The sequence below is a fragment of the Theropithecus gelada genome, chromosome 16 (assembly GCF_003255815.1).
Source record: "Theropithecus gelada isolate Dixy chromosome 16, Tgel_1.0, whole genome shotgun sequence".
Classification (NCBI taxonomy): Eukaryota; Metazoa; Chordata; class Mammalia; order Primates; family Cercopithecidae; genus Theropithecus; species Theropithecus gelada.
Genome location: NC_037684.1, coordinates 9,577,569 through 9,604,191, shown reverse-complemented (window position 1 = coordinate 9,604,191; position 26,623 = coordinate 9,577,569). Strand labels below are relative to the sequence as shown.

Genomic DNA, 26,623 nt, shown 5'->3' with positions numbered 1-26,623 from the left:
CCGTCTAAAAAAAAAAAAAAAAAAAAAATTATTCCCTCTGAGAAGAGAGTCTAGGTAGGGAAGGGAGGGACCAGAGACAGCTGCTTTCCATAAAAAATTATTTAACATTTAAATGGTGTGCTTTATTAGTTTGATAAATTTAAAAATTATTTTAAAGAAAAAAGTGAAGAGAACTCTCAGAATCCCCAATACATGATCCTAACTACCATCAGACACTTGCCTCCACCTTGATGGCACACCGTCCAATGGCCCGCACAGCTTTTCGAACAAAGTCAACATCTACCTCTGTGGCATATTCCTTCAGTTCTGCCAGAACCTGTTAAATGGAGGAAGTGGTTAATCATTAAGGATTCTCAAATAGCAATCTCACAGCCTAGCTTCTTTAAAGGCCAGACCTTAAGAGCTAAATCATTATCAACTTGAGTCTGCATAAAGTCTGACCTGAGCAATGTTGGCTTGAGATGCCAAACGAATCATGATGTCCAACTTCTCTAGTTTAACATAGATGGGATCATTGTACTTCACAAAGAAGACTTTGATTTCCTGCTTCAAGATTTCAGGCCTAGGGTACACAGAAACAGAAGAAAGGAAGGTGAAGGCATATACTGATACACCCTTCTGAGACTGTATTAATACCTAATCTGTGCCTCTCTGCTCTCCTCTCGCTCCACTCAGGAAAAAAAAAAAATGCATAAACTTCCTCTATATGCCTCTATTCTTATCAGTTCCACTTGGCAGATTATTTTTATCCTTTTTAAGCATCAGGGCACACGTTGCCATGAAGTACTGCTAAAAGAACAACAATCTGGCTCTAAACTACAACGTGAACCATATCAACCAGGCACTAGACAGTGTATCAGAAAGAGACCCTTCAGAAAACAAACTGGACTGTGCAGCAACACATGGCATTTATTATAGAAATACTGTGATATCAACTGTTAGCCTCCTGGTGCTAGGCAAGCAAGTTGTTCTGCCATATAACATTTTCATTTCCATATATTAAAAAGAGATTAACACTAGCCTAATTAACATTAACATTATTAAGCTTAATGCAAAATCACAAACACTTTAATCAACACTTCACTATTTTCCAACCTTTTCTGGACAATTAAGTTGATGTTCCTCAGGGCGACATACTGCACTTCTGGCTCCCCAGACAGCAAAGTGACAAGTGGAGGGGCTAATTTCTTCAGCAGCATATTGTAGTAGTCGGAATCCTTAGGTAACAATTCTAGAAACTTCATTAGGACTTTTACTGCTGAAAGCACCACTGCTGAGTTGGCATGGGATAGCCGGGGAGTTACCCGCTCACATATGCTGAGGGCAAAGAATGAAAATTAATATCATGAATTATAATTTCTTTGCTGAATTCATTCTATAAGGTAATATGTCAGAGTCTAATGGCCCAAGTATCAAAAAATTCAAGAATTAGTTAGAAAAGTCAAAGCTCTATGCTTAGGTAAAATTGGGATCCGACAATGCAGAAGCCTCATTCTCAGCAAACTACAGGCAGAGCAGGGACATCAGAAGACTTCAGAAAACCAGCAATAAGGGATGTTCAAACTGGAAAGAAACTAGCATTACCCAAGACACTTGAGCTCACACCATTTACCTTCTTGTTTTATAGTCCTCTTTGTCTCCCCATACTATGTTAGGGCTCCCTGCCTCTCAGCCCATTTCTACTCAACCTATAGGAAGTCAAATTAAGCATTCTGAGAGTTATTTCATAGGAAGCGCCAGCAACCCAGTTATGGCTGAAGATTTCATTGTAAGATACAGAAGGAGGCAGGTTGGTAGGGAAAACAATCCAATCTCCTGTCTTGAGGATAATGAGAATAAGGGACTCTCTGAAAAGGGTTTGTTTTTTAAATAGCAGGACACCACTACTATATTTTCCCATCTCCCTGCTCTCCCAGCCCCTGCCACCTACACTTACATGCCTCATAAAATGGTAGATATTTAATTATCTGTTGAGGGTTCTTTAGAAATTAATCCAATTTTGATAGCTTGGGCAACACGAGTAGCTAACTTACTGTATTAAAGAAACAAGATAAATAGGCGGTGTTTCTCTCTTCCTCCTATTCCTGACTTCCTTTGGGTCTTTATACAAATGCCACCTTCTCAGTGAGGCCTTCCCTGGCCATCTTTTAAAAATAAAATACAACCCCCCACCCCCAAATGTCCAGCATTTCTTAGATTTCTTAGATAACGGCACTCTCTACTTTACTTTCTTGTTAGTACTTATCACCATCTCACATATTACATATTAAACTATCTATACATATGATATATTATACTATCTATACATGTTATATATTCCTACCCCCAACCTTCAAATAAGTGATCCCAGAGGGCCATGACTTTGTTCACTGTTGTATCCTCAGGGCCTAGGAACACTGCCTAGCACATAGTATGCGCTTAATAAATATTTGCTGAGTGAATGAATGAATGTGATGTCAAAGGCCAACAGAAGAAAACAGTAATTCTCAGTAATTTCCAGACTGTATTTGTACTTTCAATGATGGAAAGAAACTATCAGAGTGAGCTTTAGTTCAGTCTAGAGGGACTATTTCCCAGATAAGTGAAGATCACTTACATTCTAGTAGCTTGGAAATCAGCTTCAGCCAGACCAGTTCTTATCTACCATAATTAAAATATACCAACTTTAATGAAGAGTCAACATTTCTTCAGAAGTACTTTGCCTAGTACAGTGCCTGCATATACAAAATGCTCAATAAAAATTAGAGATAATTCCAACTTTGTAAACTAAAATGTATGTATGTGTAGATGAAATTTAGTAGTCAATTTCTAATAACTAAAGAAAATTTGCAACATTACATGGTAACAGGCTGAGCAGAACAATCTAGGTGTGCCTTCTAAAATCTTCAAATTCAGACTGACATGGTTTCCATATCTAATGGAAAGCAGGATATATTTTGCTGACTTTAACATACTCTCTCTCATACTGAATTATACATACAGGTCAGCTCGATAACTAATATGAAGCTACTTTCTATGTATCTAATAGAATGAAAAATCTGTCACTCCAAAGAGAGATACTCAATAATCTTTGCTGGCCAAATGGCCAAGAACTGTTGCATGGGAGATGTAAGACAATAAGAAAGATTTTAGCAGAAGTAACTGTATGAAAAACATACATTTCTTAGAAACAGTTTTGCATAGTTTATTCCACCACCTAAAATATTCCTAAATCCAATGAGAAAATACCTTGGAGATAGCAACATCTACCCTAGAAGCCACTGACCTTCCTCAACTGATTTATTCTAATAGCAGACTTTAGAACTTACAGAATCAGGCAAGACTATCAGAAAGTAGCCAGGAAAACAGACTGACCTCTGAGCCTCCCGATCATCTTTAGGGTTGTAATTAGACAGGCAGTCCAGGATGAAAATCTGGCCCCATTCAGTGCACTCATTTAGGGCTGTCAGCAGCTTATTAATGTTCTGCGGGTTCAGATCAAGTAAGTTGCTGTTTGGGTGAGACTCACTGATTTCAGATAATGCTGCTACGGCATTAGCCACCACCTGGAAAAGAAGGGGATATGACCTTGATTCACCAAGAACAGTACAGCTACAGACAAACACTTAATCAGCCTTCTCTGGATCACTTCACAGATCTCAATTCATAACCATTCCTGAACATTTTACCTAGTCAGATAGAAATAAATAAACCACTTCAAAACATATATTAAACCACCAATGATATTATATATAGTGGTAAGGCAACCCTGAATTAAAACAATTCATATATTAGCAGAGTCACACATTATTTAATAGTAAAACATACATTAACCATGTTAACGGCACTCAAAACTTTCAAAATCAAGACATGTGAACAGCATATGAAAAAGGGCGAAGTCTAAATATGAAATACGTACATTAGGCAACAGAGAGAAAAATTTAGGCCAAATAATTGTATAGTTGTGTAGCTGTATGGGTTTGGGGGAGGTGACACCATCAATCATGCCACAGGTCTTAGAGTAAGAATATGTGGGCCTGAGACCCTAGTTCACTAGTATACAATGCTGAGAGAATATGTAATCTCTGTGAAACTCAGTTTTTCCATCTGAAAATGAGATAATTTAGTCCACCTCACAGATTAGTTTCAGTTTGAGGATAAAACCAGATGACATATATATAAGTGCTTTCTACAAAGTCTTATGTAAATTTAAGGTGGTTGGTTATATTACCATAATTCATCAAGTGTAAGCTACAGTTTTTCACATTAACATCTTTGAAACTGGGTTGCATTTTATAAGCAATGGCCTGTCAGTTCAATAGGAAGCATTTTTCTTTCTTAGTAATACAGAAAATAATAATACATCTTATAATCAGTGGCATTAAAGATTCAATGAAATACAGTATTTCAAATGTATCCTTTCTGGGTAGGGTAAATGAAAAATTGCTACCCTGTTTTTTTTTTTTTTTTGAGACAGTCTTGCTCTGTTGCTCAGGTTGAAGTGTGATGGTGTATCTCGGCTCACTGTAACCTCCGTCTACTGGGTTTAAGGGATTTTCCCACCTCAGCCTCCCAAGTAGCTGGGACGACAGGTGCACGCCACCATGCCCAGCTAATTATTGTATTTTTAGTAGAAATGGGGTTTTGCCATGTTGGCCAGGCTGGTCTTGAACCCCTGACCCTAGGTGATCTGCCCGCCTCAGACTCCCAAAGTGATGGGATTACAGGCGTGAGCCACCGTGCCCGGCTGAAAAATTGCTACCTTACACTAGAAAGTACACTTGTATCCTGACTCACCGATCTGGGAATCCATTTAGCTGCAGGAAGAAAAGTCAACACTTTATCAAAATTACAAATTAACTCTAAGAAATCTACAACGGAACAACATCTAAAATCATTTAAAAGTTGCAAACATACTAAAAAAAAAAAACCACGCATACATACAAAATACTATATATTGTGGCCCTATACAAGTAAACTTAAGACCAGGTTTTGCAGTGAGGCTCCCAGTTGCTGACTAAAGATTAGCAAAGTGAGGCTGAATATAAATACTCTCCAAGTATAAGTTGGCTGGGCGTGGTGGCTCACGCCTGTAATCCCAACACTTTGGAAGGCTGAGGTGGGTGGATCACTTAGGTTAGGAGTTCGAGACCAGCCTGGCCAACATGGTGAAACCTTGTCTCTACTAAAAATACAAAAAATTAGCCGGGCATGGTGGTGTGTGCCTGTAATTCCAGCTACTCAGGAGGCTGAGGCAGGAGAATTGCTTGAACCTGGGAGGTGAAGGTTGCAGTGAGTGAAGATCACGCCACTGCACTCCAGCTAGGGCGACAGAGCGAGACTCCATCTCAAAAATAAAATAAATAAATAAATATTCTCCAAGTATGAATGAGACATGATAGGAGACAGCTTCAGCAATTATATATATTGGAAAGATTCTCAAAAATGTAAAACCAGTTAGTTCTTCCTGAAGTCCCTTAATAAAACCTTGAGAAATGAAGAATTGTATGATTATCATTTTGTTAGCAAGGGAAGAAACATAATGACTACAATCTAGCGATTGATTTTAGTATTCACATTATCTGTGTAATCTTCAGATTATCCCAGCATATGATTTTATCTGGAAGATAAATGTCTAGAGAATGTGATTTATTTAACAAATATACTTACAATAATATCCATTATTATGTAAAGGATAACGATGCCACAAGTGCAATCATCTCAAGCTATACTTTGGTGATCAGAACAAAGATGCTAAGATGAAAAATCAAAGACTCACTTGGTAAATATGGTTACAGATATACTATTTTATTCTTGTTAAGACAAATCAGGAAAACTCATCTAGCCTGCCTACTGGATGGTAACATGTGTGAAGCTCTTTCCTGACTTAATTTTTGTTTGCTAACTCTATTATCAAGCATGAGAAAAGCCATAAAGAGAGAAATAATAATCCCTTCTATGTGCTTCACGTGCAGGGAAGATATTTTATTTCCCTTGCACAATGTACTTAGTTGACCTTATTATAGTCTAAAGGATCAAAGTATCATATCAGAAGGCCAGATGCCTGTTTCGATCTATAGATGCCAACACACGCCCAGTCTTGGTTACCAGTTGTCTGAAATAAATGACCACTTATGTCAGTGAAACTCTTCTCATTTAAAAAAAAAACAAAAAGATTAAATATAAGGTCTAGTAATAGGAAACACAGACAAAGAAAACGAGAGAATGGGGAGAATTAAAAACTGCAATGGGGAGAAAAAGAACAGAAGGATACTAAACAGAATGAGCAATTGGAAATCCTCTGTTATTATAGGCAACTAGAAATTAAACCAAGTGTATAATGCACCTAATGAAGTGTATGGTCTGATGTTTAAATAGGCAATTGCCACTTATCATCACATTAAAACAAGAAACGAAATGGTGAAAAGTCTGTCTAAATTAAGGATCCAGAAAGATCAGATTAGAGGATTGTTTAGCAAAGCCTGGAAAGAAAAAGAGATCACTGCCAAATAGTGACCGTCCAGAGGAGATGCTATCCTATCCCTCTATACTGAGACTCTAATGTTTCTCTAAAATTTCTTTAAGTTCCTTCCATCCTATCTCTACACTTTCATTTCCTAATCTCCACAGTCAGACTGCTACATTTTCAGCAACATACTGAGGCAGGCTCACCAGGCAGCGCTCTCAGCTTTCCTGGTCCGTAAGCCAAGTTTCTCTCACTCTTCAATGAAAACTTAAAATAAACCAGTCACACTGAATCTAAAGTAGCTAAAGAAAAAGACTGACTTTGAGACAGCAACTGGGTGGCTAGAGTGTACAGGACAACTCACTTGTCAATGTTTATACTGTTTCTTTGGAATTCTGTACTATATTGTTTAGTTTTTTAAATAAACTATAAAAATAATAGACTGAAACTTAAGATTTACTTCCTCTTCCTCCAGTCTTCTCTAGACAATAATATCACAAAGTACAAATGCAACTCTTACAATAACTGCCTTGACTCGCCTGTATACTAAGATACAGGTGTGCTTCTTTCATTTGAACTATTACTTTGATTTAGAACTGTTAACACAACTATGGGTAACACTTCTCCTGACAGAAAATTGGCATTTCTCTTAGGAAATACTGACACAAAGAGAATGATGGTCTTTTAACTACCATTTCAGAAAAATTAGAGTTTCCAAGAAAAAAAATTGTATTTTTTTAAAGAGACAGGGTCTCACTCTGTTGCCCAGGCTGGAATGCAGTGGCACTGATCACAGCTCACTGTAATCTCAAACTCCTGGACTCAAGTGATCCTTCCACCTCAGACTCCTGAGTAGCTAGGACTACAGGCTTGCACCACCACACCCAGTCAAGTTTCTTAATTACTTTTTTAGAGATGGGGTCTGGCTATATTGCCCAGGCTGGTCTTGAACTCCTGGTCTCAAGTAATCCTCCCAGTTTGGCCTCCTAAAATGCTGGGATTACAGATGTGAGCCACCATACCCAGCCAAAAAAGGGAGTTTCTAGAAAAAGTTTTGCTTTAAAAATTAATTTTTAAATAGAATTTCCTTGGGGTTTGTTTGGTTAGTTGGTTTTAAGAGACAGGGTCTTGCCTGTCACCCAGGCTAGAGTGTGGTGGCATAATCATATAGTTCACTGTAATCTTGAACTAGCAGATGGGACTACAGTGCATGCCACCATGCCTGCCTAATTTTTTTTTTTTTTTTGGTAGAGACAGGGGTCTCCCTATGTTGTCCAGGCTGGTCTCAAATTCCTGGCCTCATGCAGTCCTCCCACCTTGGCCTCCCAAAGTGCTGAGATTACAGGTGTGAGCCACCATACGGTACCTGGCCTACAAATAGGGTCTCTTAAGAGAGCTTCCTCAGCACAAGTTGATTTATAAAAAGTTGGCATCTAGATTACAAAGGGACACATCTGCAGCATTAAAAAAAATAAATCCTTGGCCAGGCATGGTGGTTCACACCTGTAATCCCAGCACTTTGGGAGGCTGAAACAGGTGGATCACTTGAGGCCAGAAGCTGGTATCAGCCTGGCCAACATGGGGAAACCCTGTCTCTAATTAAAATACCAAAAATTAGCCAGGCATGGTGGTGCATACCTGTAATCCCAGCTACTCGGGAGGCTGAGGCACGAGAATCACTTGAACATGGGAGGCAGAGGATGCAGTGAGCCAAGATCACACCATTGCACTCCAGCCTGGATGACAGAATGAGACTATGTCTCCAAAAAAAATAAAAATAACAATAAAAATAAAAAACTAAAAAAAATCCTTTATTCATCTTGCCTCCCAATTATGGTAAATTCTATTCTTGGAGAGACTGCAACTAAACATTCCCCACCCCTCATATCTCCTCAAAGAGCTAACCCAATTATGTATACTTTACAGACACAGATATTAAACACAAACATATATATAAAAGCAACATATGTAGATGTGTAAAATCATACTCAATCCTAGACAAATCTTTCTCTGCCTTAATTACAGACCTCTCTTCAATATGATTATTTCCTTATGGACCTGTGGAGTCTGCTGATTTTTTTTTTTTTTTTTAATAGAAACAGTGTCTTGCTACGTTGCCCAGGCTGCTCTCAAACCCCTGGCCTCAGGCAATCTTCCTACTTTGGCCTCCCAAAGTGCTAATACTACAGGTGTGAACCACCATACTCAGCCTGAATTTTTAAAGATAAGCAATTTGTATTTTTACTTACATTACACTAACAGAATGAGTTTTACAGAGATAAAAAACTGGAATAGCTAAAATGTATTGAACATTTACTTTGTGCTATTAATCCTCATAACAACTCTGAAGTAGCTGCTACTAAAAGCCACCTATTACAGATAACAAAACTGGCTTAGAGAAGTTCAGTGACTTGCTTAGGGTCAACACAGCCAGAAAGGGATTCCTGCTTGAATCTGAACTCAAGGTCTGCATCTGATTCCAGTGTCTGAGTACTAATACTTGGTCTCCAGCATTTATAGAGCTTCCAAGACTTGTGAACTTCAACTAAGGGAAGGGAAAGATTCAGAGTAGGGGAGGATAATATAATCCAAGCATTATTTCCAGCAAAGGTGACATGTAGATTTATATACAAGGAGAAAAATGTATCCTACTTTATATATTTCAGAGATAATCATATCCTGACAGTACTTAAAGAGGCAAAGATTTACTACCTAGCTATAAAATATGATTTATGATCTATACCTGTCTTATATGCAGCAGTTGAGGATAATAAATTTGACCTCATTTTGTTAAAGAAGGAGTAAGCTGGTACAGTAGGTATGGTTAGAATAAAAATGACCCTGTAAAAAAAAAAAGACTCTCAAAGGAAATCTAGATTTAAACTGGGAGTGGAATATCACATACATAAGCTCACTTATGAGGAATCTCTCACCCATTTCCCTGTCCCTTTAAATGATTTTCACCCTGCACTCTAATTTCACTCATTTTCGTGGCCTTGGAACCTAAGAAACTTACCACTTTCCAGTTCAGTGACTTCTTCCTGTTAAGTAAATTACTATTTACAGGACTTTGACTTCCAGCAATGACCTTCAAGGTCACACACTATGAACAGATTTATGCTTCAGTTTTTCTGCTCAATTTACAATTATTTTGGCTGGTATCCCTGAAGACTTGAATAAAGTGAAAGCAGAATAACTGACCAAAATTATTATGAGGAAATACACAGGTGGTTTACATATTTTTGTTCTCTTCTAAATTAGCAATGGTTTCAAATATTGCTATCTCCTTTATAGAATGACCTCAAATGCCATGTGAGACACAGGACAACATATTTGTTCTGAGAGTTTCCGTCATTATTATCTCCGCAAGGAGACAATGACTGCAGTACCAGTCAAACAAGTACAACTTAGAGCTTATACTTTAATCCAAAACACTGTCTAGAATGCCAATATGCCTGCTACATTACAATCTAGAATATTCCATTTTTTCCCCATCTTCTTCCTTAGAATGAGAGGTAAACTACCTAGTGAGTCAACACATCTCATTATGAAAAGAAAGTTTGATTACATGGTAACAAGGTTTACAAAAAATAAAGTTCATTACTTAAGTGGTTTAAGATATGATTTAGCAAAATTCAAGTACTCTCAAAGCCAAAACACTACAAATAAATATCGATACACAAACAAAAGGCATGCCCCTAACCATCACAGTTATTTGGACCATGGCCTCTAAAATTTATTAAAGCAAGCTGCAACTTGAACAAAATAAAACACTTATTATCACACCACTTATGATCTCCCCATTTCTGAGAGTAAAGTATTCTCCAGCCAAATTACAGCCTTGAGGTCATCTTAAAGGAAAGTGACAAATGAGCCTTGATCTACTGGTAAACTACCAAAACAACACACAACAGATCCAGTTTTCAGGAAGTTGCTGTTGAGAACTACTTTAAACGTACACCCTTGAATAATTACCCTGTAAAAGTAGTAAGTAGTGCTATTAGTAGATTTAGCTTCATTTGTAGGTAAATTGCCCTCAGAGCTTTAAAAAATTTAATCTTTAAAATTCTTCATCCTAAAAGTTTTAATCTTAATCTTAAAACTTTAATCTTATAAAATTAAAAAGTAAATTTTGCCACTGAAATACTAACCCTTTTAGAATTATTAATATCTGGCACTACAATCACTGTACAATATAGAATACACGTTTCTGCTGGCCATGGTGGCTCACACCTGTAATCCCAGCACTTTGGGAAGCTGAGGCGGGTGGATCACTTGAGGTCAGGAATTCCAGACCAGCCTGGCTAATATGGTGAAACCCTGTCTCTACTAAAAATACAAAACTTAGCCAGGCATGATGGCATGTGCCTGTGCTCCCAGCTACTCAGGAGGCTGAAGTGGAAGAATTACCTGAGCCCAGGAGATGGAGGTTGCAGTGAGCCGAGATTGTGCCACTGCACTCTAGCCTGTACGACAGAGTGAGATTGTCTCTAAATTTAAAAAAAAAAAAAAAGTGTTTGTTATTATTAGGGGCTTACTCCATATGAGGACCAGTATTAAGTGCTTTGCAAGCCCTCTGTCCTTTAATGTTCACAACAATCCTATGATAGTAGTACTATTTGTAATCTCCACTTTGTAGGTGAGGATACTAAAATTTAGAGACACCACATGGTTAAGAAATAGCAGAACCAGGATACAAAACCAAGTCTATTTGGTTCTAGAGTCTGAGTTTCAACCACTATGCTATGGTGACTGGATGAAAAATGCCATTTCATGGTTCTAAAGCACTTTTCTGTTTTTGAGCTACCTTCAAACAGAGTAGATTGATACATTATAAAAGGAAGTGACTTAATGCAATTTGGTATTCCGGACTGAATCCTGGAATAGCAAAAGGGCATTAGTGTTGAAATTGGTGAAATTCTACTTTGGTCAATAGCAACATCCCAATGCTAATTTCCCAGTTTTGGCAAATGTACCATGGTTAAGTAAGATGTTAGCATTAGTTAAAATTGACTGAAGGGTATATGAAAACTTTCTGTACTGTCTTTGTAACTTTTCTATAAATTTAAAAATTGTTCCTCTAAAAAATGAGGTATTTTTTAAAACCTAAGTTCGTAATACTATAAAACAATGAAATTATATTTTAAAAGTGAAAATATACAGAAAATGATTTCCACAAAGCACAGTATAAAAGGAAAACAAAAAGTGTTTGCTTTCTCTATAAGTAGAGACAGAAATACACTCAGACCAACTGGTGGGAAATTCAAGAGCTGGGAAGTTGGCTTCATATCAAAGCAGCCCCCAATGATTCCACTTACCCAAAATTCAATCCTGCAGAAATTAACAGCAGTTCCTTTTTTAATATGAAATACAATGTGAGTCATTTGGGAACTCAGATATAGACTGAATATATTACCTTCAATGTTACTCTTAACAAGTGCTCACCACATACTGACATTCTCATACGTGCCTAAAATTCTACCAGCTCTAACTCCTTCATGGACATTTGATATGAAAAGTACTATACATTTTTAATTTCATTTATGTATAATATTTTAATTTTATAACCGTTACTTATTAATATATATTTAAGGATAACAGCAATCCTGTAATTTAAGTACTAAATTCAGTGAAGTCATTAAGTTTTTCTATGCATTCTGGGCCTATCTTTAATAGACAGTTTAACATAGCCTACATGAATACCAAATATATTCTAACAAAAATCTTCCTTGAGCTTAGAAAGATATCTAGACAGATGGCATTTTTCAATATCATCTTAGGTTGACAACGAATCACCATACAGGTAAACTCCCTCATGCCTAAATGAAGATTATAACAACCGGAAGGTGCATAATGTTAGGCCAATTCCTCAAGAATAGCTGCAGTTTATTAAGCACTTACCATATATCAGGGAAGGTTTAAAATTTTAAATACATTATTCTTTCATCTTCAAAATAATTCGCTAAAATAGGCATTATTACCTCAGTTTTACATATAAGACAACTGAAGCTCATTTTAAATAACTTGTTCAAAGCCACATTTCTAGTAAGCAGCCAAGCCAGGACTCAAACAGCAGCCATTCTGGCTCTAAAGCCTCAATGCTATTTCCATAATCCAGGGTTTCACAACCTTGGCATTACTGACATTTACTGCTGGATAATTCTTTGTTGTGGGGGGACTGAATTGTACACTGAAGGATGTTGAAAACATCCCTGGACTCTACCCAATATATGCCAGTAGCACTCCTCCCATCAGGTTTGACAACCAAAAAAGTGTTACCAGACATCGCCAAATGTTCCCTGGAGAGTAGAATCACTCTTGGTTGAGAACCACTATCATAATCCCATGCTGTGTCTACGTGCTGGCTAGCACATAGTCAAAATACATACCGCTTTCTGAGAAGAAAAATGTCATTTTTCATAAAATGGTTTTCAAGCAAAAGTTCAAATTAAAAGAAGCTGGAAGTTTAACTACAACTTTTGCTAAAGATTATACTTGGCCTGAATTGAGGCTATTCTGAGAACATGCTGCTTGTGCAGAAGAACACTTAACAAATGAGATTTTTTTTTTTTTTTTTTTACTAATTCAGCAGTTTGTACTTTTGCAGAAGGGACAGAACAAGGAAGCGTAGGTATTCTCATGGGCAGCTCTGAAAGTGATAGAAGGTCTGGAAGATGAAGATCAAAGGGGCTAGGCAGTAAGCCAAAGGGACTTAGGAGAACTGAACTCAAAAAAACAAAAAGCAGACCAGGCATGGTGGCTCACACCTATAATCCCAGTACTTTGAGAGCCCGAGGCAGGAGGACTGCTTTAAGCTAGGAAATTGAGACCAACCTGGGCAACAAAACAAGACCCATCTCTACAAAAAATAAAATAAATTAGCTGGGCATGGTAGCATATGCCTGTAGTTCCAGTTGCTCGGGAAGATTGCTTGAGCCCAGGAGTCTGAGGCTGCATTGAGCTATGATCAAGCCATTGCACACCAGCCTGGACGACAGAGCAAGACCGTGTCTCTCAAAAAATAAAATACAAATTTTTAAAATAAATAAAAACAAAAAGCAAAGCACATGTGGTGGGGCTGTCAAGAGCATCTCTGGAGTTGCAAATTCTAACATATGTAAGTTAACTGAAGTTGGAATACCCCTAAATGTCTCTGAGAGCAAAAAAGAAAACCACAGTAAGGAAGGAAAATCCTAATGTTTGGGCAAAAAGCTAGAGAATACTATCATTCAAAAGTTCATATCTCACTAAAACAAGTCACATGCCAAAAAGATATACATTTTTTTGCAAATATATACTGATGACATTTGTAAAAAAATCACGAAAGCTATTTCCCTATAGCTCTAAAATGTTTCCTTATTCTGGATGGAGGTTTACCTTCAAAATAATGAACTAATAAAGTCCACGTCTGACGACAAGTTTAACTCTAATTCCCTTGGAACAGATAGTCTGTACAAATATTAAAGGAATCAGAACCTTTTAAATTAATATTGTAGCAACAATGTTAACCTCTGCCTAATATCTACTTCATAATTACAGTAGCAGCCACCACTTATGAGCTCCCATAAGCCAAGCACTTTATAAGGCGCTTTTCACGCAAAAGCTCAATTAATAATCCGAACAACTCTCTAAGATAGTAACCTTCATCTTCCAGAAAAGGAAACAGACTTGGGTAAGTTAAACAACATGAACATAAAGCTAGGACTTAATAGAGTGAGATTTTTTTACTTCTAAATTCATCTTTTCTCTCTTAACTAGTATTTCATCAAAAGTTAGCTTCAACTAAACTATAAATGGTAAAACAACTGTAGGAAAGTAAGATGTATGTGATTCTCCTCAAAAGACAGGAAACAAAACTATAGTAAAGCTTTGTTACCTGCAGCAAGGCACAGTGTCACTAGGAACCAGATTTGAGGTCAACATAACACCAAGAATTTTCAGCTCTCAATCAACATTTATCTCTCATATTAGAAGATTTCAAAGTCATTTCTGCAGATGTTCTAGTGCTTTCAAATCTAGGATGCTCTTCTGAAGTGAGCTACAAGAAAACTACTAAGGCACAACCCCTTGGAAGCATTCATTCTTTTCTAAGAGAATCTAATATGTGCTGGTGCAGTGCTGCCACCATGTGGAGCAGCCTCTGAAAAAGTGGAACAAAATCACTCCTCGAGAGCAGTAAAATAAGGACTCATATCCATCACTGGAATAAGAGGATTGAGATTTCTTTCTTTTTTTTTTTGTATCTTTCGTTTTTGTTTTTTTCTTTTTTGAGATTTCTATGATGAAGCAGTGTTCAGATAATTCAGTCTTTATGTATTCAAAAATGTAAACATTTTGAGAAAATGAAGCAGTTCTGTGTGTGTGTGTGTGTGCATGGCGTACATACACATTTAAATTCTTTTTTTTATTTTTTTTGAGATGGAGTTTTGCTCGTCACCCAGGCTGGAGTGCAAAGGCGTGAGATCTCAGCTCACTGCAACCTCCGCCTCCTGGGTTCAAGCGATTCTCCTGCCTCAGCCTCCCAAGTAGCTGGGATTACAGGCATGCACCACCAGGCCCAGCTAATTTTGTATTTTTAGTAGAGATGGGGTTTTGCTATGTTGGTCAGGCTGGTCGTGAACTGCTGACCTCAGGTGATCCACCCATTGTGGCCTCCCAAACTGCTGGGATGATAGGCGTGAGCCACCACACCTGGCCTAAATTATATGGTATACATTCATCCAAAAAGGTAGTAACCAGCAATGGAGTTTGGGACTCAGAACTAGGTGGGGATCCTAGCTACATCACTACTAGCTGCATGACTTTAGGAAGAGTTCTTCAGTCTGAGTGCACATTTCTTGACCTGTAACATGGAAAAACCTCTGCTTCACAGGACAGATGTGATAACTAAGTGAAACATTATAAAATAAAAGTATCTACCATTGTGCATGGCATAGAAGGCACTTAAATTTAAGTGTTCTAATGACAGTTATAATACTCTAAGGTAATAAGTAGGACATACAGTTGAGATGAGAAGTATAAATTCAAAATCAAAAATAGGTATGTAGCTATGTGTGCTGGCTACCTCTTAAGCCCAAGCTTTTCAGTTCTTCACTAAAACAAGAATGAAGAGCTCAAAAAATGATTTTAACATGGGTATGTGCAACAAGGCCAGGACAAGAGTAAGGCAAGTGAGGCACTCCAGGCACAAAATTTAAGGAGGCACTCTGTTCTCAGGCTTGTGAGGTACACAGCTGGCACCTGAGAATGAGTGTCTTCTTAAATTTCACACTCCAGGCACCTCTCTAGGCTAAGTCAAACAATATCAGAAAAGTTCTGCTACTGAGTTCTGACAAAACAGCAAAGAGTTTCTATTTGGAGAGCAGTTGGTCCAGTAATTCACTATCTAATGCTGACACCCTGCTCTAGGAAAATCTATAAATAGACAACAAAACATGAGGTATTCCTGAAACTGTTTCTCAAAAATCTACCAAGTAGCTCTGAACTTTCTCTAAAAGTCTCAAAGATATTTATGAAAATCTCCCCAAGTCACGTTTTGATTTGTTGTAGTAAAAACAGGTTAAAAATTAAGAACATTATACAGTTTACTATAGTATTATGATATATTAAATTCAAATAGAGACTTGCTCATGTGTTGCCTGCTTAAATTTTATATAGCTAGGGGATGGGGAAAGAAAATAAGTAAAACAAGATTGGCATGTATTGATGACTAGTGAATCTAGTGATGATAAATGAATTCATTTTATTTATTCATTTATTTGTCCTAATTTTGAATGTTTGAAGATTCCCATAATAAAAAAACACAAATACGTAAATAGCATACATATGCCACTTGATCTTACCAACTAGACGAAAACTAGCTCTCTCCTCTGCAATGTAAACTTTGAATAAATCGGACAAACTAAGCTTGTTTCAGAATCATTTTATTCCTCTCAGTTTATCTGGATAAACATCTCTAAGTGTGCTACTTGAGTATGCATGCGTGCGCGCACATGCACGCACACACACACACACACAAATGACTTTACTGCTAAACATCCCTTCAGCCTTATCCTTGACCATCTAACTATGTAGGTTCTGCATTAAAAAATTTACAGGCCGGGCGCGGTGGCTCAAGTCTGTAATCCCAGCACTTTGGGAGGCCGAGACGGGCGGATCACGAGGTCAGGAGATCCAGACCATCCTGGCTAACACAGTGAAACCCCGTCTCTACTAAAAAATACAAAAAACTAGCCGGGCGAGGTGGCAGGCGCCTGTAGTCCCAGCTACTCGGGAGGCTGAGGCAGGAGAATGGCGTAAACCTGGGAGGCGGAGCTTGCAGTGAGCTGAGATCCGGCCACTGCACTCCAGCCTGGGCGACAGAGCGAGACTCCGTCTCAAAAAAAACAAAAACAAACAAACAAACAAAATTTACATTAGCCTAGAGATGCTGCCTCAAACTGGAGTTGCCTGTAAGTTAGAATTCACTTTCCCTTTGAGCCATTCCATATTCTTAGCACCACTGAATATTTGGTAAGTTTCCATGGGGTACATGATATTCTGCCCACCTGGTTGATTGTTGCAGCACAAACACTTTTCATTTCATCTGTCCTCAGGTAGAGAATTATCGATAGTTGCTCAGAATAACAGTGAATCAAAAGCAATGCCAAAATCACAAGGTGCCAGCTAAACATTCTGTAAAGTAGATACTACTAACTTTAGAAAATATTTTTTTAAAAATATTTTTGAGACAGGCTTTGTCACTCAGGCTATAATGCAGTGGTGCAATCATAGCTCACTACAGCCTTAAACTCCTGGGCTCAAGGGATTCTCTCACCTCAGCCTCCCAAGTAGCTGGAATTACAGGCATGCACCACCATATCCAACAAATTCTTTTTTTTTTTTTTTTTTTGAGACAGAGTCTTGCTCTGTCACCCAGGCTGGAGTGCAGTGGCGTGATCCTTGCTCACTGCAAGCTCCACCTCCCGAGTTCACGCCATTCTCCTGTCTCAACCTCTGGAGGAGCTGGAACTACAAGCGCCCGCCACCACGCCTGGCTAATTTTTTGTATTTTTAGTAGAGATGGGGTTTCACCATGTTAGTCAGGATGGTCTTGATCTCCTGACCTTGTGATCCACCCGCCTCGGGCTCCCAAAGTGCTGGGATTACAGGCCTGAGCCTCCGCACCCAGCCCCAGCAAATTTTTTAAAAATTTTTTTGTAGAGACAGGGTCTCGTTTTGTTGCCCAGGCTGGTCTCAAACTCTTGGCTTCAAGTGATCCTTCTGCCTCAGCCTCCCAAAGATCATGCCACTGCACTCCAGCCTGGGCAACAGGGCAAGACTCTGTCTCAAAAAAAAAAAAAAAAAAAAAAATTAGCTGGATGTGGTGGCATGTGCCTACAGTCCTAGCTACTGAGGAGGCTGAGGTGGAAGAAGTGCTTGAACCCAGGAGTTCAAAGTCACAGTGAGCTATGACTGCACCACTGCACTCCAGCTTGGCCACAGAGCAAGATCCTGTCTGTAAAAAAATAAATAAATAGATAGGCAATTTTAAAAAGGGAATATTCATAGGCTATCCACTGATTAACTCTTAGTGGTATGCACCTTTCAGTAAACACTGTAGTAGACCAAAAAGGTAGCACTTTAAAGAAAGTGGCTATCTTCCTCCATCTTCTTTGCAACAATATTTAACGATTCATCCAATATATTCAATTAGTACCCAATTCAAATGAGCTTTAGTTACTACTGGAGTCAAACATATCACTTGGGACTTGATCTCCTTCATTATACAAGCAAAGTTTAAAATGTCAATAAGGAAAAGAAAAGATTCAAAAACTTTAAGGTGTTAAGCTACATTCTGGCTGCTAAACATTTAGAACAAAATCAAGTTGGCTAAAAATAATCTTGTCCTGAGGCTGAGGCAGGAGAATGGCATGAACCCGGGAGGCGGAGCTTGCAGTGAGCCGAGATCGCGCCACTGCACTCTAGCCTGAGTGACAGAGTGAGACCCTGTCTCAAATAATAATAATAATAATAATCTTGTACTAGAAATTCCCCTATAGAGAAATGCATCAAATAATTAGGTAACAAAGATCATTTTCATTCAGTTTCTAGTTCCACACCACCAGAAAATATCACAAATATTGATCTGAAGAAAATAATCTTAAATATACATAAAGTTAACACCAAACCTCCTAAAGAAAATGATGAAAGTTTATGGGCAAATATGAGCATAGGTACAACACAAAGATTTGCTTTAAGGTCCCTGCATTTTAGTACTTGGTTCTCAACTCAAAAACACCTAGGATCTGAAATATACAATCAGTGAGACACACAAAGTCATGTTTCCCATAGCTACCCCATAACCCAGTATTCCAGAGACAAGGTTCATATTAAACACGCTTTAACAAGGGACTCATTTTAAATATTGCCCTCTTTATAAAAGCAGAAGCTTATTACCATTGGATTTGAATCTGCTATGAGATCCCGTAGAGAATCCAGAAATCCCTGATCTTCCACCATTTGGGCATTGATATCATGGAGTTTTGCCACGCAGACTGCTGCTGTTTTCCGAACATAGGGATCCTCATCCTTCAAGCACTTGCGGAGTGGCTCACAGAGATACTCTGTAATTTTGTCTACCCGGATGCACCCCATGGTTCTGACTGCCAAGGCTCGAATCAAAGGATTAGGATCTTCACAGTCCTGCAGAAAACAATCACCAACAACTGTAAGTATACATGGTGGCTAAAAGTAAACAGTCCAGTTTACATAAGCTGCAAAAGAATTACCTCATTAATTTAAGCTTCCACATACATTCTACACGAGCTCCAATCTTCCACACTATTCCTTTCCTAAGTACAAATCTTAGCTGCCCTATTTAAGAGTTTAGGTGAGGAAGTCATTTAACTGTTTTAAATACAAAATGAGAAACAGCTCAGTAGGATTCATTCCAGTGCCAGGCAGAGGCTTAGGGAATTGGTACCATCCCACAGTCATTAGGATCTGCCCTAAAAACAGGAAAAGCTTTTGGGCTTGTATTCCGGCACAGAAAAAAAAATAAAATAAAAAGAGGAACTGGAAAGACCATGCCCTATTCCACAGTGAGTTCCTAAGCATCAAATAGAGAGAAAAGTGAGCTAGATTTCTGGGGCCTGCAGCCAAGAAAACAAAGGGGAGCACAGGAGCCGGTCTGGGCTTGAAATAAGTACCTGGAGTTACGCAGCAGAGAGGGCCCTCTGAGTTCTTGACTAACATACATTCTCTTTTACTAGCAAGCGCTTCCAAATACAGTAAATATAATATGGAGAAAGAACACTCTTTTAAACTGCCCTACATTAAAAAATTTCTTTAAGCCCATATAAATCCATGCACAACTCTAACTTCCAAAAAATGTAAACTAAATTATTCCCAATGATATATTCCACCTGTGAACCACCAATCACAGAGAACAAACTGTTATGTTCTAACTCTATAACGTAGCTAAACACAGGAAAAGAACAAAAAGTCCGTGAGAAAGAAGAAGGCATATTGCATATTTTTCAAAACATTTTAAATAGAAGCTAATTTTAGAAATGCTGTCTGATTTTTTAAAATGTACACTAAGTTCCAAACAGAGAAAAAACAACTATTAAAAAAACATTAGGCTGGGGACAGAGGCTCACGCCTGTAATCCCAGCACTTTGAGAGGCCAAGGTGGGTGGATCACCTGAGGTCAGGAGTTCAAGACCAGCCTGGCCAATACGGTGAAACCCCATCTCTACTAAAAATACAAAATTAGCCAGGTGTGGTGGCGCACGCCTGTAATCCCAGCTACTCGGGAGGATGAGGCAGGAGAATCACTTGAGCCTGGGAGGCAGAGGTTGCGGTGAGCTGAGATCGTGCCATTGCACTCCAGCCTGGGCAACAAGAATGAAATTCTGTCACAAAAAAAATAAAAATAAATAAAAATTAATGGGAACGATCCCATTATTATTTTCTTTAAATCTATGATAGGAAAGATTTGACTGGATATTCAATAATAAGAAAATGTTTTGTCCATTTTTAAAGACGTGATGATATTGTGGTTATGTTTAAAAAGAAGATCTTATCTTGACAAATATAAGGACAAAACTATTTAATATATGATGCTTAGGATTTGCTTTAAAATTATCCAGCAGGAGAGAGGGTTGGAGGTCAGAAAATATGCATGAGGATTATAAACAAGAGTGGTTACGTGTCGGTAACTGTTAAAACTGCAAGATGAACATTTATGAATTTATTATACTAGTCCTTTTTCTTGAATATGTTTAAAATTTTCCATTAAAAAAAATAAATCAGGCTGGGAGTGGTGGCTCGTGTCTGTAACCCCCACACTTTGCGAGGCTGAGGTGGGTGGATCACTTGAAGTTAAGAATTTGAGATTAGCCTGACCAACGTGGTAAAACCCTGTCTCTACTAAAAATACAAAAATAAGCTGAGCATGGTGACGGTCACCTGTAATCCCAGCTACTTGGGAGACTGAGGCAGGAGAATCACTTGAACCTGGGAGGCAGAGGTTGCAGTGAGCCAACATCGTGCCACTGCACTCCAGCCTCGGTGACAGAGTGAGACTCCGTATCAAAAGAAAAAAAAAAAATCAAATGGTGTAAGACCTATTAAATGAAACAAAAGTAGAAACTCCTACAGTCTCCACTACTGCTGACTCATAAGCATAATTTCTACAAAGATAAAACAGGTAAAGTCGCCAGTTACTGATACTACAATGATATGCCCAACCTTTGTCAGCCTCAGAAGGTAAAACAGTGAGGTTTCACCAGGTTTTCTTCTACCCATCTGTCAAGGATGCACCAAGTCCCGCTAACAGAAAGCTCAGCACATGGTTTGAATTTCCCTGGATGACACACACTGGTATATAGAATGCTAAAAACATGAACATTCCTAGTCATTGCCAACACTTCCCTATACTCCTTCCTTGTGAACAAAGGTTACTTATTTGCAATTCAGACTCTGTTCTTGAGGCCTTCGGAAAAGTTACCTTCACAAAGCTGTTCACAGCCATGATGGCCATGTCTGGCTGACTCTTGGCATAGTTCATCAAGTAGAGATACACAAGCTTCTTTAGTTCCAGATTGTCAGTCTGCATACAGTTTACTACGTCTGGAAAGAGAGAACTGAGAAGAGAGGGCAAAAGAGAAAAGGAAAGTAAGCAGGTGTTGGTGCCAAGCTGTTGGACAGAATATGAATAGCCTTAACTAACAGAGTGATTGATGCAAGAACAAATGTCCCCACAGTGGTAACTGTCACAGAAATGAATTACTAAAGAAACTGGCTGGGCGCGGGGGCTTACACTTATAATCTCAGCACTTTGGGAGGCCAAGGCAGGCGGATCACCTGAGGTTGGGAGTTTGAGACCAGCCTGACCAACATGGAGAAACCCCATCTCTACTAAAAATACAAAAAATTAGCCAGGCATGATGCTGCATGCCTGTAATCCCAGCTACTCAGGAAGCTGAGACAGGAGAATCGCTTGAACCTGGGAGGCAGAGGTTGTAGTGAGCTGAGATCGCGCCATTGCACGCCATCCTGGGCAACAAGAGCGAGACTCCTGCATCTCAAAAAAAAAAAAAAAAAAAAAAAAACAGAAAAGAAAAGAAAAGAAACTATAGGCCAGGCATGGTAGCTCACGTCTGTAATCTCAGCACTTTGGGAGGCTGTAAGGATCACTTGAGACCAGGTGTTCAAGGCCAGCCTGGACAACATGGCGAGATCCTGTCTCCACAAAAATTTTTTTTAAAAAGCTGGGTATGGTGGTGCACACCTGCAGTCTTAGCTACTCAGGAGGCTGAAGCAGGTAGATCACTTGAGCCCAGAAGGTCGAGACGGCAGTGTGCCATGATCACATAACTGCACTCCAGCCTGGATGACAGAGTGAGACCTTGTCCCCAGCCAAAAAAAAAATAAGAAAAAAATTGTAGTGCTGTTCTCAACAAGGTCTCTATATAGTTTTAGAATAAGTTTTTTATTATGAAAAATGTTAATCTCAGTGCTGGGATTACATGCATAAGCCACTGTGCCCAGCTTCATCTATAATATTTTAATGTATATCTTAAGAATCCTTTTTTTTTTATTTTTGAGACAGAGTCTCACTCTGTCACATAGGCTGGAGTGCAGTGGCACGATCTTTGCTTGCTTCAACCTCCGCCTCCCAGGTTCAAGCAATTCTAATGCATCAGCCTCCTGAGTAGCTGAGATTACAGGTGTGCGCCACCACTCCCGGCTAATTTTTATATTTTTAGTAGAGAGGGGTTTTCACCACGTTAGCCAGGCTAGTCCCAAACTCCTGACCTCAGGTGATCCATCCACCTCGGCCTCCCAAAGTGCTGTGATTACAGATGTGAGCCACCATGCCCAGCCAAGTGTCTTTTTTTTTTTCACTACCTTTATCACATCCAAAAAAAACCAAAAACAAAAACAAAAAAGCCAGGCCCAGTGGCTCACATCTTTAATCCAAGCACTTTGGGAGGCCGTGGTGGGAGGACTGCTTGAGCCTAGGAGTGTGAGATCAGCCTGGGCAACACCGTGAGACCTTGTCTGTATAAATAATTTTAAAAATTAGCCAGGCATGGTGGTGTGCGCCTGTGGTCCCAGCTACTCAGGAAGCTGAGGTGGGAGGATCACTTGAGCCTGGGATGCAGAGGCTGCAGTGAGCCATGATCATGCCACTGCACTCCAGCCTGAGGAACAGAGCGAGACCCCATCTCAAAAAATAAATAAATAAATAATAACAATAATTATTTTAAAATATTTATTTTATGTACAAAAAGGTAACAGGGTTTCTCTCATTGGGTGGGTGCCTTAGATAATCCATTTATGGAAGATCACTTAGTCCAACTTAATGAAATCTATATCCTTCACGTACTGATGGAAACACTGGTGGCATATAACGAGGCTGAATTTCCAGATCAGACTGTGCCCAGTTTCAGCAGACACGACAACAGCAAGAACCCTGGCTGACTTTTCGTGGGTGGCTCTAGTAGAGCTGCTGATGAATCATCTTGCTTTCAGGAGTGCGAGAGGGCAAAAGGAATAATAATTCTTCATATCAATCTAGTACTGTTTCAAAGCACTTCAGTTACACTTTTTAATGTTCATATTCTTCCATTCTTGACCAGTGGGAACTTAGCTCCCGAATCCTTGTGGTATGACCTGGTATTTTCCATACTTTCCTTTATGACAAGATGCTCCATCCAGGCTCATTTTGTACATTTCTAATCCCAGACCTAGAATCAGTCATCCTCCAAGATGTCCTGATTCTCTTTTAGTGAAATTATTTTTTTTAACATTACATATTCAGACAAAAGAATATTTGAGAGTAATCAAATATAAAAAGAGTTTACACCTTTCCCAAGTTCTAGTTATTTCATGATTTACCATTCTCCTATAAGCCACAGGAAATAAATTTAAAGGAGCACCATTAGCTTGGAAGGGTTGAGCTTGTCAGATTCTAAAGTGTAAGCTGTATCTTTAAATATAGGATAAATATAACTTTACGGGAAGTTAGCAATTAATCTTCCCCACAATGCTTTATCAAAGTACCTTATAAATTTTTAATACTCTAAACATCTTGCTACTAGCATAGAAGAAAGAAAAAACAAATGTAGGTATATTTCCACAAGGAAAGTAAGGGGAAAAAAGAGAATGAAATAGCTGGTCACATGGTATACATCCTATACACACAAAAAGGTACAGAAGTAGAAATTATTCACAGAAAGGAAGCTGGACTCAGGTCAAAGAATCCACCATATCTCCAGTGAACCAGTAACTTCTGTCCTAAAAAGCAAACTATTTGTTTCACTTGTATGCATGGTACCTACCGTAGTTTTATGCACATGTAGATAATTTAGTAAATACTAAGAACCACTCTCCAAAAATGTGTTTTCTATTTCCTAGACTAGCTCATGCACAAAACAACCATAACCAGTAAATAAATGTGAAACATTAACCAATAATAAATTTAAGATCCTAAATAGTTTAATTCTAGCAATCTATACAAGGTCAAGAAGACTTCATAGCCAAAGATCAAGCAAGAAGCAAAACGTGTTAAGTGCCAACCTATAAACTGGAAACCTGAACTTTCCAATATGGTGACCACTAGTCACATGAGGCTACTAAACACAATGTGGCGAGTGTGAACTGAGATGTGATGTAAATGTAAAACACACACTGGATTTTGAATACTTAGTATGAAAAACAAAATGTAAAATATCTCATTAATAATTTTTATATTGATTACATGCTGAAAGGATATTTTAGATATACTGGGTCAAATAAAATGTATTACTAAAATTAATTCATCTGTTTCTTTTCACTTTTTCAAAATGGCTATTAGAAAATTTAAAATTACATATGTGGTTCACACTGTATTTCTGCTGGACAGTGCTGCACTTGAGGTTACTTGCAGGGAAGGCTGAAATATCACAATCTACAAATAGCTAATCTCCATTTTATTTCTTTGCACTATCTTTCTAGGCACAGCTCATATTTCATCTCCAAGAAGGGTTCTTCAACTATTCCTGTTAACCTGGATCTCTCTTTGGTAGAACTCATATTGCCTTTAAAATATATACTTTGGTGCCTAATTATATAAATACGTTTTATTTTTCCCTAATTTTTTAAGTTTTGGGTCTCATCAACTAGACAGTAAGTGTCATGAAGGCAAACAGACATCCACTAACCTTTCTTTTGAATAATGATAAGTGGTATAGTGCTAGGTACATAATAAAATCATCAGCAATAGTAGGCATACAAAAAAAAAAAAATCAAGAGTTTTAACTTTTCTGCAGGATACAGAAATAAGCTTGGCAAAACCACAGCAGCCCCTGTACAGAGTTATGACAATTTTTCAGGAGTTTGAGACCAGCCTGACCAACATGGAGAAACCCCATCTCTACTAAAAATACAAAATTAGCCAGGCGTGGTAGTGCATGCCTGTAATCTCAGCTACTCGGGAGGCAGAGGCAAGATAATGGCTTGAACCTGGGAGGCGGAGGTTGCAGTAAGCCAAGATCACGCCACTGTACTGCAGCCTGGGCAACAAGAATGAAACTCCATCCCTCCCCAAAAAAAAGAGTTATGACAATTTTTACCATTCGTTTGTACTGATGCTTTCAATCCAGATTTATTCTTTGGCAAAAACAGCCCTTCAGTGACTAGACAGATCACGGATAGGCAACTACCACCTGTGGGCTAAATCTAGCCCAGTGCTGGATTTTTGTACAATCCATGAGCTAAAAGTGGTTTTTATAGATGAACTAAGTGTTCATCTATATGAATCTTGGCCGGCTATGGTGGCTCATGCCTGTAATCCTAACACTTTGGGTGGCCAAGGGAGGTGGATCACTTGGCGTCAGCCAGGAGTGATGGTAGGCACCTATACAGTACCAGCTACTCAGGAGGCTGAGGCAGGAGAATCCCTTGCACCCAGGAGGAAAGGCTGCAGTGGGCCGAGATTGCGCCGCTGCACTCCAGCCTGAGTGATGGAGCAAGACTCCATCTCAAAACAATAAATAAATAAAACAAATCCGATGATGAAAAATACTATGAATCCTAATTAAGCAAAATGTTATCATCCCCCAAAAAGAATCCCACTTAATAGTAGACCTGTGGTACAAAACATTATACTTAACTATTATTTTACTTTGAATATCCTCAATAAAAAATTTGTGGAAATTTATCATCTCTCTTGTTACGTAAGTACCTACCTAACAAACTCAATTTTGCTTCTTTGTCTGCTAAGCGAAGAGTACTTTCTATGCCAGCCTGATGTACTTACTATTTTGTCCTTTACAAAAAAGTCTGCCAACTCCTTAGATAGATGGTCACAGGACAGCAATTTAAAAACCAAATGTGCTTTATGTGCTAACAAACAAAAGAAAAATAGCAAAAATTCACCTCAGAAGAGCAGCACCTGGATCAAAAGAAGATACAGAGTCATTTCCTAGGCTGCCATTTCTATCTGGGCTCCCCGTCTGGCTAGGGAAGCAGCCCTTACCTTTTCGGTCTCAGGATTCCCTTATACTCTTAAAAATTCCTGAGATCCCAAAGAGTTTTTGTTCGTGTGAGTTATATACCTATTGATATTTTACCATGTCAGGAATTAAAACTGAGAAATTTTTTAAAAATTAATCCATTAAAATAAGAATAAACCCATTTCATAAC

General features: G+C 38.6%; 1 protein-coding gene across 7 annotated transcripts in view; it reads right to left on the bottom strand.

Moving 5' to 3' along the window:
* AP2B1 (adaptor related protein complex 2 subunit beta 1) overlaps nt 1-26,623 on the bottom strand; it is a 138,452-nt gene that overhangs the window by 98,259 nt on the left and 13,570 nt on the right. For 5 of the 7 annotated variants that reach the window (XM_025362427.1, XM_025362430.1, XM_025362428.1 and 2 more), the window contains 6 exons: nt 21,441-21,576; nt 18,884-19,129; nt 3,355-3,545; nt 1,096-1,317; nt 442-562; nt 221-316 (listed from right to left, as the gene is read on the bottom strand). In XM_025362427.1, coding sequence (XP_025218212.1) covers nt 221-316; nt 442-562; nt 1,096-1,317; nt 3,355-3,545; nt 18,884-19,129; nt 21,441-21,576 — 1,012 coding nt within the window. Of the gene's footprint in view, nt 1-220; nt 317-441; nt 563-1,095; nt 1,318-3,354; nt 3,546-18,883; nt 19,130-21,440; nt 21,577-26,237; nt 26,324-26,623 lie in introns of all 7 variants that reach the window. The other 2 variants (XM_025362432.1, XM_025362431.1) reach the window with 2 other exon arrangements.